At 56.7% G+C, this 12,691-nt stretch overlaps 4 protein-coding genes across 4 annotated transcripts; 2 read left to right on the top strand and 2 right to left on the bottom strand.

Moving 5' to 3' along the window:
* Positions 1–20: 20 nt before the first annotated feature.
* C8Q71DRAFT_862892 (uncharacterized protein) lies at positions 21–1,189 on the top strand (the record flags this gene model as incomplete). Its single annotated transcript, XM_047928089.1, has 4 exons — positions 21–113; positions 160–444; positions 519–869; positions 944–1,189. The coding sequence occupies 4 exons, from the start codon at positions 21–23 to the stop codon at positions 1,187–1,189; spliced, it is 975 nt and encodes a 324-aa protein (XP_047773398.1).
* Positions 1,190–1,479: 290 nt separating this feature from the next.
* C8Q71DRAFT_862893 (uncharacterized protein) lies at positions 1,480–2,428 on the bottom strand (the record flags this gene model as incomplete). The annotated part of the gene is made up of 2 exons (XM_047928090.1): positions 1,480–1,904; positions 2,113–2,428. 2 exons carry the CDS (start codon positions 2,426–2,428, stop codon positions 1,480–1,482), a joined length of 741 nt encoding a protein of 246 aa, XP_047773399.1.
* Positions 2,429–5,371: 2,943 nt separating this feature from the next.
* Positions 5,372–8,460, top strand: C8Q71DRAFT_387218 (OPT oligopeptide transporter). Its single transcript, XM_047918238.1, has 9 exons — positions 5,372–5,787; positions 5,842–5,927; positions 5,985–6,136; positions 6,190–6,273; positions 6,347–6,481; positions 6,541–6,657; positions 6,717–7,487; positions 7,541–7,938; positions 7,990–8,460. Exons 1-9 carry the CDS (start codon positions 5,581–5,583, stop codon positions 8,320–8,322), a joined length of 2,283 nt encoding a protein of 760 aa, XP_047773400.1. The 5' UTR covers positions 5,372–5,580; the 3' UTR covers positions 8,323–8,460.
* Positions 8,461–9,775: 1,315 nt separating this feature from the next.
* On the bottom strand, positions 9,776–12,673 carry C8Q71DRAFT_788369 (glycoside hydrolase). Its single transcript, XM_047925215.1, has 10 exons — positions 12,086–12,673; positions 11,917–12,037; positions 11,685–11,860; positions 11,145–11,262; positions 11,003–11,096; positions 10,852–10,950; positions 10,333–10,796; positions 10,106–10,275; positions 10,030–10,047; positions 9,776–9,972 (listed from the first exon to the last, which is right to left on the bottom strand). Exons 1-10 carry the CDS (start codon positions 12,376–12,378, stop codon positions 9,837–9,839), a joined length of 1,689 nt encoding a protein of 562 aa, XP_047773401.1. The 5' UTR covers positions 12,379–12,673; the 3' UTR covers positions 9,776–9,836.
* Between the last annotated feature and the right edge of the window lie 18 nt (positions 12,674–12,691).

The raw sequence follows: 12,691 nt of genomic DNA on the forward strand, positions 1-12,691 counted from the left end.
CATCCTAACGCTAGCCACATATGATCGAGAAGAAGCCTCTGGTGCTCATCCTCGGTGCCACTGGGCGTACCGGCTGCAAGATCATCGAAGCTCTTCTGGAGTCAGGACAATACGTGAGTCGTCGGTATGAAGCCTCGCGATGGTGCTAACCCTCTCCAGAGAGTTGCTGCGCTGACCCGGTCAACGTCGGTGTCCAAACCAGAAGTAGAGGCACTTCGATCGCAGGGCGTCGAGATCCGCGTCGGGGACTATGCTTCCGACCCGCCCGCCAAGTTGGCAGAATACGTCGAGGGCGTTGCCGTGCTCTTGAGCACGGTGGCTGCAGACGTGGTCATGGAGCAGAAACCGATCCTCAAGGCGGCCGTGGACGCGGGGGTGAAGAGGATCATCCCCAGCGACTTCGGGACGCCCGATGCGAAGGGTGTCAGGGCATTGCAGGATCTCGTGCGTTACTTCGTTGCCTGAGATCTTCTTCCAAAGGATAGCTGGGCTGATCGCGAATCCCATCTCCTCTTCAGAAACTTGATGTCAGGGAGTACGTCAGGGACCTTTGCGCCGCATCCCACGGCATCTCCACCTACACCTTCATCGACATCGGGTGGTGGATGCTGCTCACAGTGCCCAACTCGTCTACCAAGCCGTCGAGGCTCGGACGCCTCGCCGACGAGTACTACGTCGAAGACGACAAACCGATGCTGCTTACAGACATCGACCATGTTGGAGCGTATGTCGTGAGGATCATTGGCGACGCGCGGACGGCCAACCGATATGTTGTCATCTGGGACGACGAGTTGACCCTCAGGGAGTCACGCGAGGTCGCGGAAGCCGCAAGTGGGGAGGCTGCTGCGCTCCGGGCAGCGCGTATTGTGGTACGCCCTTCTTTTCCCTATCGTGTGTCGTCGCTTCTGCGTCCATCCCATCTGACGCACTCTGTCTGCTGCAGCTCGACAGAGCGGCGCTGGTACAGCGTGCCGCAGAACACGAGGCGAAGTATGCGATCACAAAAGACACCCTCACGCACACTATCTGGACGTTCTCAGAGTACATGATCAGCATCCACTTCCTCGGCAACAACTCACTTGCGAACGCAAAGAAGCTGGGCGCGCTCGACGTACGGGAGCTCTATCCCGACATAGTGCCCAGGCGATTTGCGGATTTTGCCAAGGAATACTATGGAGAGGCGCATTGATTAGGTTACCGCCATCGCTGATCCAAGGGCTCTGTCAATTGCGTTCAAAGACGGCAACGGGTAGTTGTGTTCCATAGGAATAGATCGACCACGATGTTGAATGATTTCGCCCTCGCGCAGCCCTGACATATTGAGTCTGCTATTCATCCTGAGTGAGATATCTGGCTTACCAATCATACGCGAGCACACAATCATCCGCACACCGTCCTCCCTGATGATGTCAAACAACTATATTGGTACAATCTCTGGAGTTCGCAATTCGGGAATAATACATACATATATCAACACACTCAGTCAAGCGCATCTCCCATCATCCGCGCCCAGTAGTAGTTGTAGTCCCCGCGGCGAACAGGAGGAACAGAGCCACCCGCGGGCGACGCAGGGGTAGGCGTCGGTACAGTTTCGGAGGCGTACGCGTCACCCGAAGTCGGGGCTGACACGGATGCAGGGGTATCTTGGCCGGCGGCACGGGCAAACAGCTCGTCGGCCAGCGTCCGGGCCAAGAGGTTGCAAGCCTCGCGGCGCCGAAGGCTGGCACCCTTGAGTGACTTGGCCTTGGATGACTGGCCGCTGGATGACTGGCCGCCCGCGGGACTGGCGGCCCCAGCGGGAGTGGGAGGGAAGGAGCCTGCAGAATCCATCGAGTCGCTTGCGAGCGATTCGTCACCGAACCCGAGGTCGTCGGTGTCATCGGTGCCAGTGGTGTCGAAGATGTCTCAGTCGGATCCACCAGTGCCTGCCATGCCCCCGACGGGGCCTGAGGTGAAAGACCCGCGCCAGCGGCAGGTGGGCTAGCCCCTTTGCCGCTGGAAACAGCCTTCGCAGGGTGGCTGCCGCCAGATCTTCCCTTTGAGCGTGCAACGAGTGTAACGGCAAGATCCCGTAGCCAGAGGACATCGTTCCTCCGGCGCATCGTGGTGCACCAAATGCAGAGGAGCCCGAGGGCTCCATGCCCAGCTCATCCTCCTCCGGCAATCTCTTATTGTCGTCATCGGCGGCGAGAGGCTTACTGCTGCTGCTGGGAGGTACAGCGGAAGCTCCAGCTACGGATCCCGTGGATGCACGGGCAACGAGCTCATCGATGAGTTTCCGTACCCAGAGGTCGTCACTCCTCCGCCGCATCAAAAGGCCACCACCAGCGCCGGAAGGCGTGGGCTTCGGGCTACTGGGGAATCCCTGGCCTGGAGTAGCTCCGGCACCAAGATCCATAAGATCTTCACCCATGGTATCTTCGCCCATGGAGGAGTCCAAAAGGTCACTGGATTGTCCAGCCGTGCTACTAGGCGGAGGTTTTGCGCCCGCCTGGCCGCCCGGGCCTCGGCGGTACACGAATGCTGAGGGAGTGGGAGCACTGGCGAGGACATATGAGTACTCTAGTGCATGCGAGGCAACGGTAAGAGTGATACGCACGCAAGGGCGGGGAGCGAGCAGACTGCCACGACAGCGAAGGGAGCGACGATGGCGTAGCGCTTGATGTTGAGATAACGTGCGGTGAAAAGTTGGAAGAAGCGACGGTTTGGATATTGGTCGTGAGTTCGTTACAAGGGGCTGCCGCAATCGCGTTCTGTAAGACTGATGCAAACTATAGAGGAAACGTGACTGCTTACCGTCCTGCGCCTATGGGTGAGCTTCGAAGTCCGAATAGGAGGGTGAGGCTGAGCTGAAGGATGGTGGTCTGCAGAGCCGGTACTTATACTATTCCTGGGGAATGCAGGCGCTCGATCTGCAGGCATAGTGAACGAGACATTTCATAGCCGGCGAGGATGAAGGCGCACACTGACAGTGACATAGTCTCCCCTAGGCAGACCCTAAAGAAGACCTCTTGGACGGACAGGGGGGGCGGTCTTCTAAGGACAGTGACACGTAACGAGACATGTCTTACCTTTCGCGTCTGAGACCGACTGTATCAAGACGGTACGCCCTCTGCGGACCTTCCAATGCGATCAAGGGTATTAGGCAGGCTGTTCTGAACCGGCAAGAGACCGAATCCGGTGAACTCAGTTGGATATTGAAGGCTGAAAGCCTGAAGGCCAGACTTAAACATGAATGCGACGATTAGTGTCAATACAAGGTCGTTCCGCAATTGACACCAAACGGAGAACACAGTGAATGGGACTCACCGTCTATACAGACTTTGTAACAGCGCGCTTCATCCCAATCTCCAAGGTATCCAGTGCACTTCACTATGCTCATCATCGACGAGACGGCCAGACTGAGATCAGTTGGATATGTCTGGAAACTCGGAAGATGCGATAAAGTCAGACTCTCAACACGAGGCCGGCGTTGACTGCATGATGAGAACGTTCAGTCCTCAGAGACAGGAGCACTGTACGTACAGGGCGATACACGTTCGGGTGAACAGAGTAGCTCGGTCAGAGTAAGACAGGGTGGGACTCGGTGAGACTCGCAATTACATTGCTGGGCTGTGACAGACATTGAGACTGAGTACTGCTAGTACTGAGTACTATACTACGGAGGAGGAGGAGGAGGGGGGTCAGTACTATACTACTGAAGTAGGAGGAGAACACAGGCTTGGGCGGCTCGCAGCGTTCAACGCCGCATACGTCACGAATTCCCACGGTTGACGGAACTCGGACATACGAACGGACATCCTCCGCACGCGGCGGTAGTACGCCCAGCTATGCATCGCATACTCAGGGTCAGCTTTCCTTCGACGTCCACCAACTCTGCGCTCGCTGGCTGCAATTGCATGAACATTGACTGACGCACTCTGGGGCTTGGAAAATCGAAATGTTTTCATGGGCACAGGCGACCGAACGAAGTCCAAGTTGCAGACACGTACATTTGGACTTGACCAGTCATGCAGTATGCCTTCTGTGCTAAAAGCGTTGGGCGCGGATTGAGTAAGGTGAGGTCTCGCGCACATCCGACCTCCTTGAACGGGAGATCCTCCTCCTGACGCGTCTTCTATGTACATAGATACAAGCAAGCCGATAAGTATAGGAACACCAGGGAGCGATTGGTGCCTGCCCACATGCTTAGGCTACATGATGCACCGGTACCGACGCTCATTGCGAGGTGACGTTACAGCTTGAGATTGCAACTAAGTGAGTTCCTAGTGTCGTCCGTAGCTTACGGATGCCGTCTGCAGATAAGTACGATCCCTTGGCAGGCCTGGCCAGTCAATACATATGGGAGCGCGGTCTGATACGCAGTGGTTATCGGCTCGGAGCTGAACCGTGGAGATTCAACTATGCCCGTCAGAGAGATAGTGGCCTCGACTCCGAGCATACCAGCACAATTATCAGCCTAGTATCAACCCATTACTCGCGGAGGCTTTCATAATAAATGGCCGCTCTAGACCGCGGACTTGGGTTTACAACATGAAGCTGGTGCGTGTCGCAGCCTATCTTGTACTTGCGGCGCTGTCTGGCAGCTGCAGCAGTAACGTATCGGCACGAAATCCACATCTCCTCGCCGTCTATGAGAGAGCAATTAAACTCATTGCGTTCGTGGTCGCCGTGCGGACTTTTGTGGCTAGTACGCTGCCTGCAAGCGGGTCGGAATTGAAGTCGCGACGGAATGATCGACGGAAGTCATTGAATTCGCGCATTCGATATCTGCAAAGTCATTCACTGCAATTCCGACGAATATGCAGGTGTGTCTTCCGGAAGACAATGAGGTCAATCACAGCTCGACCTTGGCTCGACCTGAATCTGACATGACATCGACTACGCGCATGGGGGCGCAAGGCCGGAATGAACTGGGAATGAATGGAAGAGGCTTGCCTTGGCGTTACTTCTCGTGCAAATGGGACTCGAGGCCGGTAAGGTACGGTTGGGGATTCGCCAAGGACATGCATACGAACCACATGGCGACCGTGATGGGTTGCACTTGGGTTGCGCCTCCGGGCCACGTCTCGATCGATCCGTGACAGGGCGATCATCCGGCGGCTGGTATACTCTGTAGCTCATTGGTAGCCAATCATGGAACGTCCTTGGTGTTTGCATGAGTCTACTGCTGCAGGCCGCGGTCCCATTCCATCCCTCGGGCGACGGTCATGTGCGCTCCCCGCAATTGGCATCATGTACGCCGCGAACTCGGAGGTGAGTACGTGTCTAGCCTCAAAATGCTGCTTGGAATATTGCGGAGGCCTAACCAGGGCCTAACAGCCTTTGATGGATACATGCGCCAAGAGACGGCCCCAGTGGGACGTCGCCTGGACGTCGCACTCTTGTTATCTCGTGGGGCGGGCCCATCACGCGCCCCAATCCACCTATCTCTTCGTATGACCTGGATTGACCCTGCAGCCCCATCTCGTATAAAATCCAGGCGGCCCGGCCAAGCCTAGTTCCCAGCGAGGAGTGCCTTCCCTCTGCAAGTCGACGGTCACGTACCAGGCCGAGTTCGCCGCTACCAGCATCTCAACCATGGCTGAGCCGGTGTCCCACCTAGTACCTGCGTACGAGGACGAGAAGCATCTCTCCGACAGCTCTTCCGTCGAGAAGAAGCTCGAAGACGATGTCGTCGATGCGCAGCTCGTCAAGGAGGTCGAGGAGATGGAGGACCGCATCGCCAACGACGAGGCCACCGAAGCTGAGTACCGTGTCGAGGAGGCCTACGAAGTGGCGGTGAAGGTAGTGTGGCCCACTCGCCTCACGCGCACACCTAGCTCACGTACTGCCTGCTAGGTCTTGTCCGCGAGGGACGACCCCGAGCTTCAAGCGGTCACCTTCCGTACCGTCTTCTTAGGCCTTGGCTTCTCGGCGTTCGGCGCGTACGTATCACCGCCCGCTTGACGCCATACCCAGACTGGTCTCTGATGTCTCTACAGAGTGTTAGCGCAGATCTACTACTTCAAGCCCCAGACGCTCAGTGTCTCGACGCTACTCTTGCTCATCCTGTCGTATTGGTTCGGTAATGGAATGCACATGATCATCCCTACCAAGGGCTGGTGGCGCTGGCTCAACCCTGGTCCTTTCAACAGTATGTGCGCCTTCACTCGCGCTAGAGAAAAGCCACTGACATGCTCCCTGTAGTCAAGGAGCACACGGCCATCATCATTATGTCTTCCACAGCTTCCCACTCTGCAGTTGCAATTCAGGTCATCTCCGTGCAGAACTGTATGTCGCGCACCTTTGTCAGTCTTATCGCATCGAGCAACGTTCACTGACACCGGTTTCTCTCCCTCTCCAGTGTTCTACAACAATGAAGTGAACCCCGGCATTGCGATCTTCACATTAATCGGATCGCAATTAATTGGGTATGGATATGCCGGTTTGCTAGCAGATACACTTGTGCGCCCGACAAGATGTTTCTGGCCTGCCACCAGTACGTCCAAACTGGTCTGCCCCGCCCTCATACGGTAGCTGAAGATATATGCGCTCCAGTCTACACTTCCAACCTGTTCCAAGCACTCCATTACGACAGGCAGATGACCTCGAAGCGTGTGCGTCTCTTCTGGGCCATTTTTGCTGTCATGTTCTGCTGGGAGATCATCCCTGAGTGTACGTCAGCGCCGTCGATCCGTCCCCTGCAGGTCCTGATGCTAACAGCCATGCCACAGGGATCTTCCCCCTCCTCACTGGCGTTTCGATATTCTGTTTGGCGGATAACCACTCGTCCGTGATGCGAAACATCTTTGGCGGCGCGTCCAACAACGAGGGCATGGGCCTTCTTGCGGTCTGCCTCGATTGGAACCTGATTGGATCCAGCTGCCTCTGGGCACCGCTCTGGCTGCAGGTCAACCAGGACATCGGTATCTGCCTCACGTACATTCTCATGTCTGCCGTGTACTACGGAAACCTCTGGAAGGCCAGCAGCTTCCCGTACATGAGCCAGGACATCTTCTCGGAGAACGGCTCCGTGTACAACCAGACTGCGCTGCTGAGCGACGGCAGATTCAACGCCACGAAATACGAAGAGCTCGGGCCCGCGTACTTCTCTGCGACGAACGCGCTCTACCTGATCACGTCGAACCTCTCGCTCGGTGCGATCGTCACGCACATTGCACTCTACCACCGCAACGATCTCAAGCCGTTCGTCCTCTCGCTCAATCCGTGGCACAAGGATAAGCACCTCGTACACGACCCCCACTGGGAGAAGATGAAGGCGTACAAGCAGATCCCGCGCTGGTGGTACTTCGCCATCCTTGTCGCTGCGTATGGGATCGCACAGGCGACCAACTACACTGGAGATTCGGGCCTACCGTGGTGGGCGGTGACAATCCTCCTCTTGATCGGGTTCGTCTTCTGCGCCTTGTACTCCACCCTCGCCGCCACCATTGGGTTCACCGAGTTTTCCAACTCCGGCAACGGCTTCTTCCAGATGATCACCGGTGAGCTACTTTCAAGGCGGTGTCGGCATTTGCTAACATGTAATGTATGCTAGCGTACATGGTACCCGGACGGCCCGTCGCGAACATGTATGGCGCACTGTACGGCGCGCACCCTCTGCAGCAGGGAATCGCGTTCTTGCAGGACCTCAAGCTAGGCCAATACTGCAAGCTTGCGCCGCGCGTTACGTTCTGCATGCAGATGGCCGGTACGGTCGTCGGTGCGGTCCTCAACTACGTCATGATGTTGTCCGTCATCGACTCGCAGCGCGACGCGCTCCTATCGATCGCCGGAACACGTCTGTGGTCCGGTCAGAACGCCCAGAGCTACAACTCTAACGCGATTGCATGGGGTGCGCTCGGCCCGCAGATGTTTGGCGCGCATTCGACGTACAAGATGGTCCCCATCTCGCTGGCGGTCGGGTTGTTCCTTCCACTGCCGTTCTACATCTGCGTACGCACTCATGTCCCCGGATTGAGCAAATGGCTGACAATATATTCGCAGTATCGCATATGGCCCAAGGCTGGTTTCCAGAACCTGAACACGTCGATTATCCTACAGTACTCGTGCTATCTCTCTGTTGGCGTGAACACGCAGGTTAATACGGCGATGGCGCTGGGTATCTTCTCCCAGTGGTGGGTGCGCACGCGCTACCCGCGCTGGTTTACGAAGTACAACTACATCGTCGCAGCGGCCCTCGACGGCGGCACCCAGGTCATCGTGTTCATCCTCAACTTTGCCATCTTTGGCGCGGCAGGTCGCACAGTCCTCTTCCCGGAGTGGTGGGGTAACGACTTCAGCTTGTCTGCCGATCGGTGCATGTCGCCTGCATCATGAGCTTCAGAGTGAATTTAGGATGCCTGTCTCACCTTCGTGTTGAATTTGGGTTGTCGTGTAATGTATCATTAACAGGGTCTGTCACCCACGGTTGTACTGAGGGTACACTTGGTGAAGATCTAGCAGTACTAGTCCGGTGCCAATGGCCATGATACGGACCGTCATAGTTCCATGGTCGCTATTTCTAATTCACTTCGCCTACATCGTACTCCTGGGACTCGACCATGGAACGAACAACGATATCGTGCAAGAGATCCCGCGCCCATACATCGCGATCTACGCGACGTTCGCGATGTACCGCCTGTGACGCTGACTCGGTAGCCTCATCTCCGTCATTTGTGCTTCGCCCGAATATCTGAATCCTGGAGCCGTCATATTCACGGACCATCTGATTGCCAACTTAAATGTCTTCACGCTCCGTATGCTCCGGGAATGGGGCCGCATTGGTGCGAAGCGAGTTGAGGACGGCTAGAAGGACGGGTAGAACAAAGGCTGCGAGATTGGCAGAACGCAGCGGTATAGTGACGGAATATACTGATTGTGGTGCGGTGGGCGAGGCGGAATGAGGAGGGAGACGGCGTCGAAGAAAGGGCTGTGTGCCTTCATGTTAGCGCGATTATTCGCACGAGGAGAGGATGTATGTTCACCGTCCTGCGCCTCTGTTAGACTTTGAAGGGATTTGAGCACTGGTCTGAGGAGAGTACGCCCCAAAAATGCGCTTTATATCTGGCAGCTGAGCTTGTCCGCACTACGCGCGTCTTGATGACCCAGGAGTCTTGAGACACACTTCGAATGTTTTGTTATATAGCAGCCTCCCTAGGACCATGTACTCATCGGTTCCGCATCGCAACAGTGAGTCTGCAGTTCGCCTACTGTTCTCTTCATCTGAAATACACAGACACGGTGAACTACTCACCTCGCTCCTCTGCTAGCAGCCAGTGCGTGGATCCAAACGATGGTGATACACCTCAACGCCTTGGCTTGGCATTATGTCGGAGAATAGCTGTTTGTTCTGTTCGAGGTGTTCACGTTCACAACGTATCACAATACGCCAACCGTTCGAGCAGTCACAGTTGCCCATAGGCCCCGCACGCCTTGTTGCCTTCCTACCAGCGTCCCAGGAATTAGCCACTACCCAGACCACAGTCTAGCCGCTGTGACAAAACGTACCCCAGTGTAACTGACTTCTCGTGCGGGGACCCACCGGATTGCAGGGTCACTGTATTGACGTACTACCAGATTGAGCTTCCAGCCCTCCGAGGCGGGTCTTGGCGAATTTGTTATGGAGTGCAACCGTCTATCTAATCCCGGGGATACGTTCCGAGTCTGTCACCTAGGAAAAGTGAGCCATGCATAACACGGAAAGCAATGGACAAGGAAAGATGGAAGGCTTCTTGTCGCGTGTAGGTTAAACAGCCTTGAAGGTTCGGCACAGCGAATGCAGCGCTCTGTCCGAGTCTGTGCTGAGCAACGCGAAAGCTTCCGACCTGTCCATAGATAATGATACATATACGTTATATAATTCCGTACGCCTTCTTCTCCCACTCTGTCCATTGGAAGACAGGCAGAGGGTGGGCCTCAGTATTGAAGACCCACTGATCTAGTGGTATAAGTTCCTCGTCCGTGAACAACAGGTATAGGTACTTCAATCTGCGGATACAGAGTCGTTAGCTTCATCGCAAGTGCGCTGGTGACACGATTACGTACGTTTCTGCCAAGAAGAAACTGCGCGACGTCCGGAGAGGTCAGCCACAAGACGTGCAAGAGAAGGGTGTCCACGCACCTGGGCATCTCATCCTTCTTCGGCGCGGGCGACTTCTCGACGCTCTGCAGGCTCGCATACCCGCTCTTCGTCTTCGCCTCCCGCTCGATCGCCTGGAACACCGCCCAGCCCCGCTCGCGCCACACCTCGTCCCCCGTCGTCCTCCACATCAAGTAGAAGCTCTCCACAGTCTTCACCCACACCCATCAGCCCACCCACCCCGCAGCACAAAGCGACGTTCGACGCACCTCCGGCCTCAGAAAATACCCCGCCTTCTGCACCCGATAGTCGCGCTTCCCCGCGGGCATCGGCGGGCCCTCCTGCAGCCCGGGCGGCACGCCCCCGGGCTTGCCCGCCTCCTCCCACTTGTCCACCTCGTACAGCCACAGCCCGCCGTACGGGCTCTCCTCGCTCCGCGGCACATGCTCCATCCGCATCTCGTCGGGCCCCAGCCCCGTCTCGTGGTCCGCGTACGTCATCCAGCAGGTGTACGCGAGCCCCTGCGCGGCCCAGGCGTGGATGTCGCGCACGCGCGGGTCGAGGGCGGCCCCGAGCGTGTGCGCGCCGAGCGCGAGGAGGCCGGGGAGGAAGCACGAGAGGTGCTCGAAGGTGTACGAGGGGTGCGAGTTCGTCACGTCGGTGACGTAGAGCAACCGCCGGTTGGGCGTGAGGTAGAGGAGGTTCTCGACGATGCTGGTGGAGGCGCGCAAGTCTAGAGGAGCCGTGCCGTAAGCGTGGGCTCAAGGCTGAGGCTGCGATTCACTGACAGAGATCAAGCGCCTGTGGCTCGGACTTGGACGTGAGCAACCATTGCTTGAGTAGATACTCGTGTGCGCTGTCTGCGAACGCGCCGACAGAGAACTGGGCTGTCACCTTACAGTTAGCTGCGTCTCGAAGCCGATAACATATGATTCCTACTGTTAGTGGGGATGCCCTTGCTGAGGTTCCACTTTGTAGGGAACATCCCGTCGGTAACATTTGCATCGTGCATGAGGTCCATAATGTGCTCGACCTGTCCGCAGTGAGCATACGACAGTGATCATAAAAAGTGTGAGCGTACGCGCTGGAAATACTCTTGTCGCCCCGTGATGTGAGCGAGATACTTGTACTCGAGCTGGCAGCTGAGCGCCTCGGCCCAGAGCACAATGCCCCTCGTCCATCCTTCTCTCGTCTCACCGCTACAACATACCTCAGCATACGCCTATCGAGAGAAACACAAGGGACAACACGTGTAAGTCGGGGAATCGAAAGAACAAATCCTAGATGCAGGAGCTCTCCCGCCTTGACCTCCATGTATCTCAGAATGTCACATAGTGTCGTATGCCCACTCGCCGTTGAGTGTACTACAAGCGGTAGAGCAGTACGCATGCTCGAAGCTCGGGAGTGACGACAACGCCGTCAACTCCCAACGCAGATCACGGCCATTAACTATATACCCCGATAGGGTCTCCATATTCCACGATCAAAGTGTTCATCGATGGAGCTTGCTGAGTTGAGACATGCGGTAGGTTCTTACACCGCGAGGAATGGAGAAGAGGGAGTTTCATGGCCCCCGACTCGCGCGAGTTGTCTCCGGTGAAAAGAGAATACAATGACTTACGTCTTGGTATTAACAGCGTACATCGGGAGGCCCGAGTCGGTACTCATGGCGGGGAGCAGCATCGAGCCAAGGTCATCCGCGCGGTTGAGGAGCACAGGCTCGCCGGAGAGAGCGTAAGCGGACAGCAGCCCGCCGAGGTAACGAATAACTGTCTCAAAGAAGGGAGCGAAGGAGCCCTGAGACGAAGTGAGTCTCTCCGCTCAGTGCGAGCGAGGAAGAGCCGAGGACGCACCTCGTCAAGATGGAAGTCCAGCTCTGCGACTGTGGTCAGTGCATCATAGAACTCCTTATGGAGGCCCATTATCCACATGGTATCCATGCCGTCCACGAGCGTGAGCCTCCAGCCATTGAAGCTAGCGACGCGTGAGTGCGAAGTCGCGGGGTATAGCCTAGCGACTCACTTGTCCACGGAGCCCTCCGAGACAGGCTTGAGCTCGTCGCCCTGACCTGCATGCTCCTGGTATCCCGTGTACGCATGTAAGAAGGCGTGGCGAACGGCATCGGCGCGTGCTCCCCACTTGCGCGACGAGCCGTGCGGCGGGAAGTGGGGGTGCTGGCGCAGAGGTGCATGAGGCGGAGGCGGGAGAGGCGGCAAGTGGTCGAAGACAGGCCAGGCGAGATAGAGAAGGCCCCAGAGAAAGATCGCCCCGACGGTGTAGGGCAGCAGGCGGGACAAGGGTCTGTATACCGGCATCACGAGAGCGAAAGAAAGGACAGATTCGGACGAGGTTGCGCCGGGCAACGATACGTCCACAGCCAGAAACAGCGTCAGATAGAGGCTGAGAGATGAGAGGTGGGGATGGCCGTCGAAAGCATCGACTTGCCCTGCCAACGTCGCCGACGGGTGGGACGAAGCAGTACACACTGTTACGCTGTAACACTTGGTAAGTAGGTAAACACTGAAACAAGGCGTGGGAATCTCGAGTTGATTGTAAATCTGAGTGCAGCACTAACCGGTGTAATGACCGGTGTATACGTAGCTAGTGAGCGCTGGCACCGTCAAGAAG

The sequence above is a fragment of the Rhodofomes roseus genome (assembly GCF_022264815.1).
Source record: "Rhodofomes roseus strain CIRM-BRFM 1785 chromosome Unknown C8Q71scaffold_34, whole genome shotgun sequence".
In the NCBI taxonomy this organism is placed as follows: Eukaryota; Fungi; Basidiomycota; class Agaricomycetes; order Polyporales; family Fomitopsidaceae; genus Rhodofomes; species Rhodofomes roseus.

Bases quoted from the DNA above. Each gene is read 5' to 3' on its own strand.
- C8Q71DRAFT_387218 (XM_047918238.1), top strand. From the start codon at position 5,581: ATGGCTGAGCCGGTGTCCCACCTAGTACCTGCGTACGAGGACGAGAAG. The intron at 5,788-5,841 runs GTAGTGTGGCCC...ACTGCCTGCTAG, and splicing joins CCTACGAAGTGGCGGTGAAG to GTCTTGTCCGCGAGGGACGA. The intron at 6,274-6,346 runs GTATGTCGCGCA...CTCCCTCTCCAG, and splicing joins GGTCATCTCCGTGCAGAACT to TGTTCTACAACAATGAAGTG.
- C8Q71DRAFT_788369 (XM_047925215.1), bottom strand. From the start codon at position 12,378: ATGCCGGTATACAGACCCTTGTCCCGCCTGCTGCCCTACACCGTCGGG. The intron at 12,038-12,085 runs GTGAGTCGCTAG...ACGCGTCGCTAG, and splicing joins TCGGAGGGCTCCGTGGACAA to CTTCAATGGCTGGAGGCTCA. The intron at 10,797-10,851 runs GTCAGTGAATCG...CGGCTCCTCTAG, and splicing joins GCCACAGGCGCTTGATCTCT to ACTTGCGCGCCTCCACCAGC.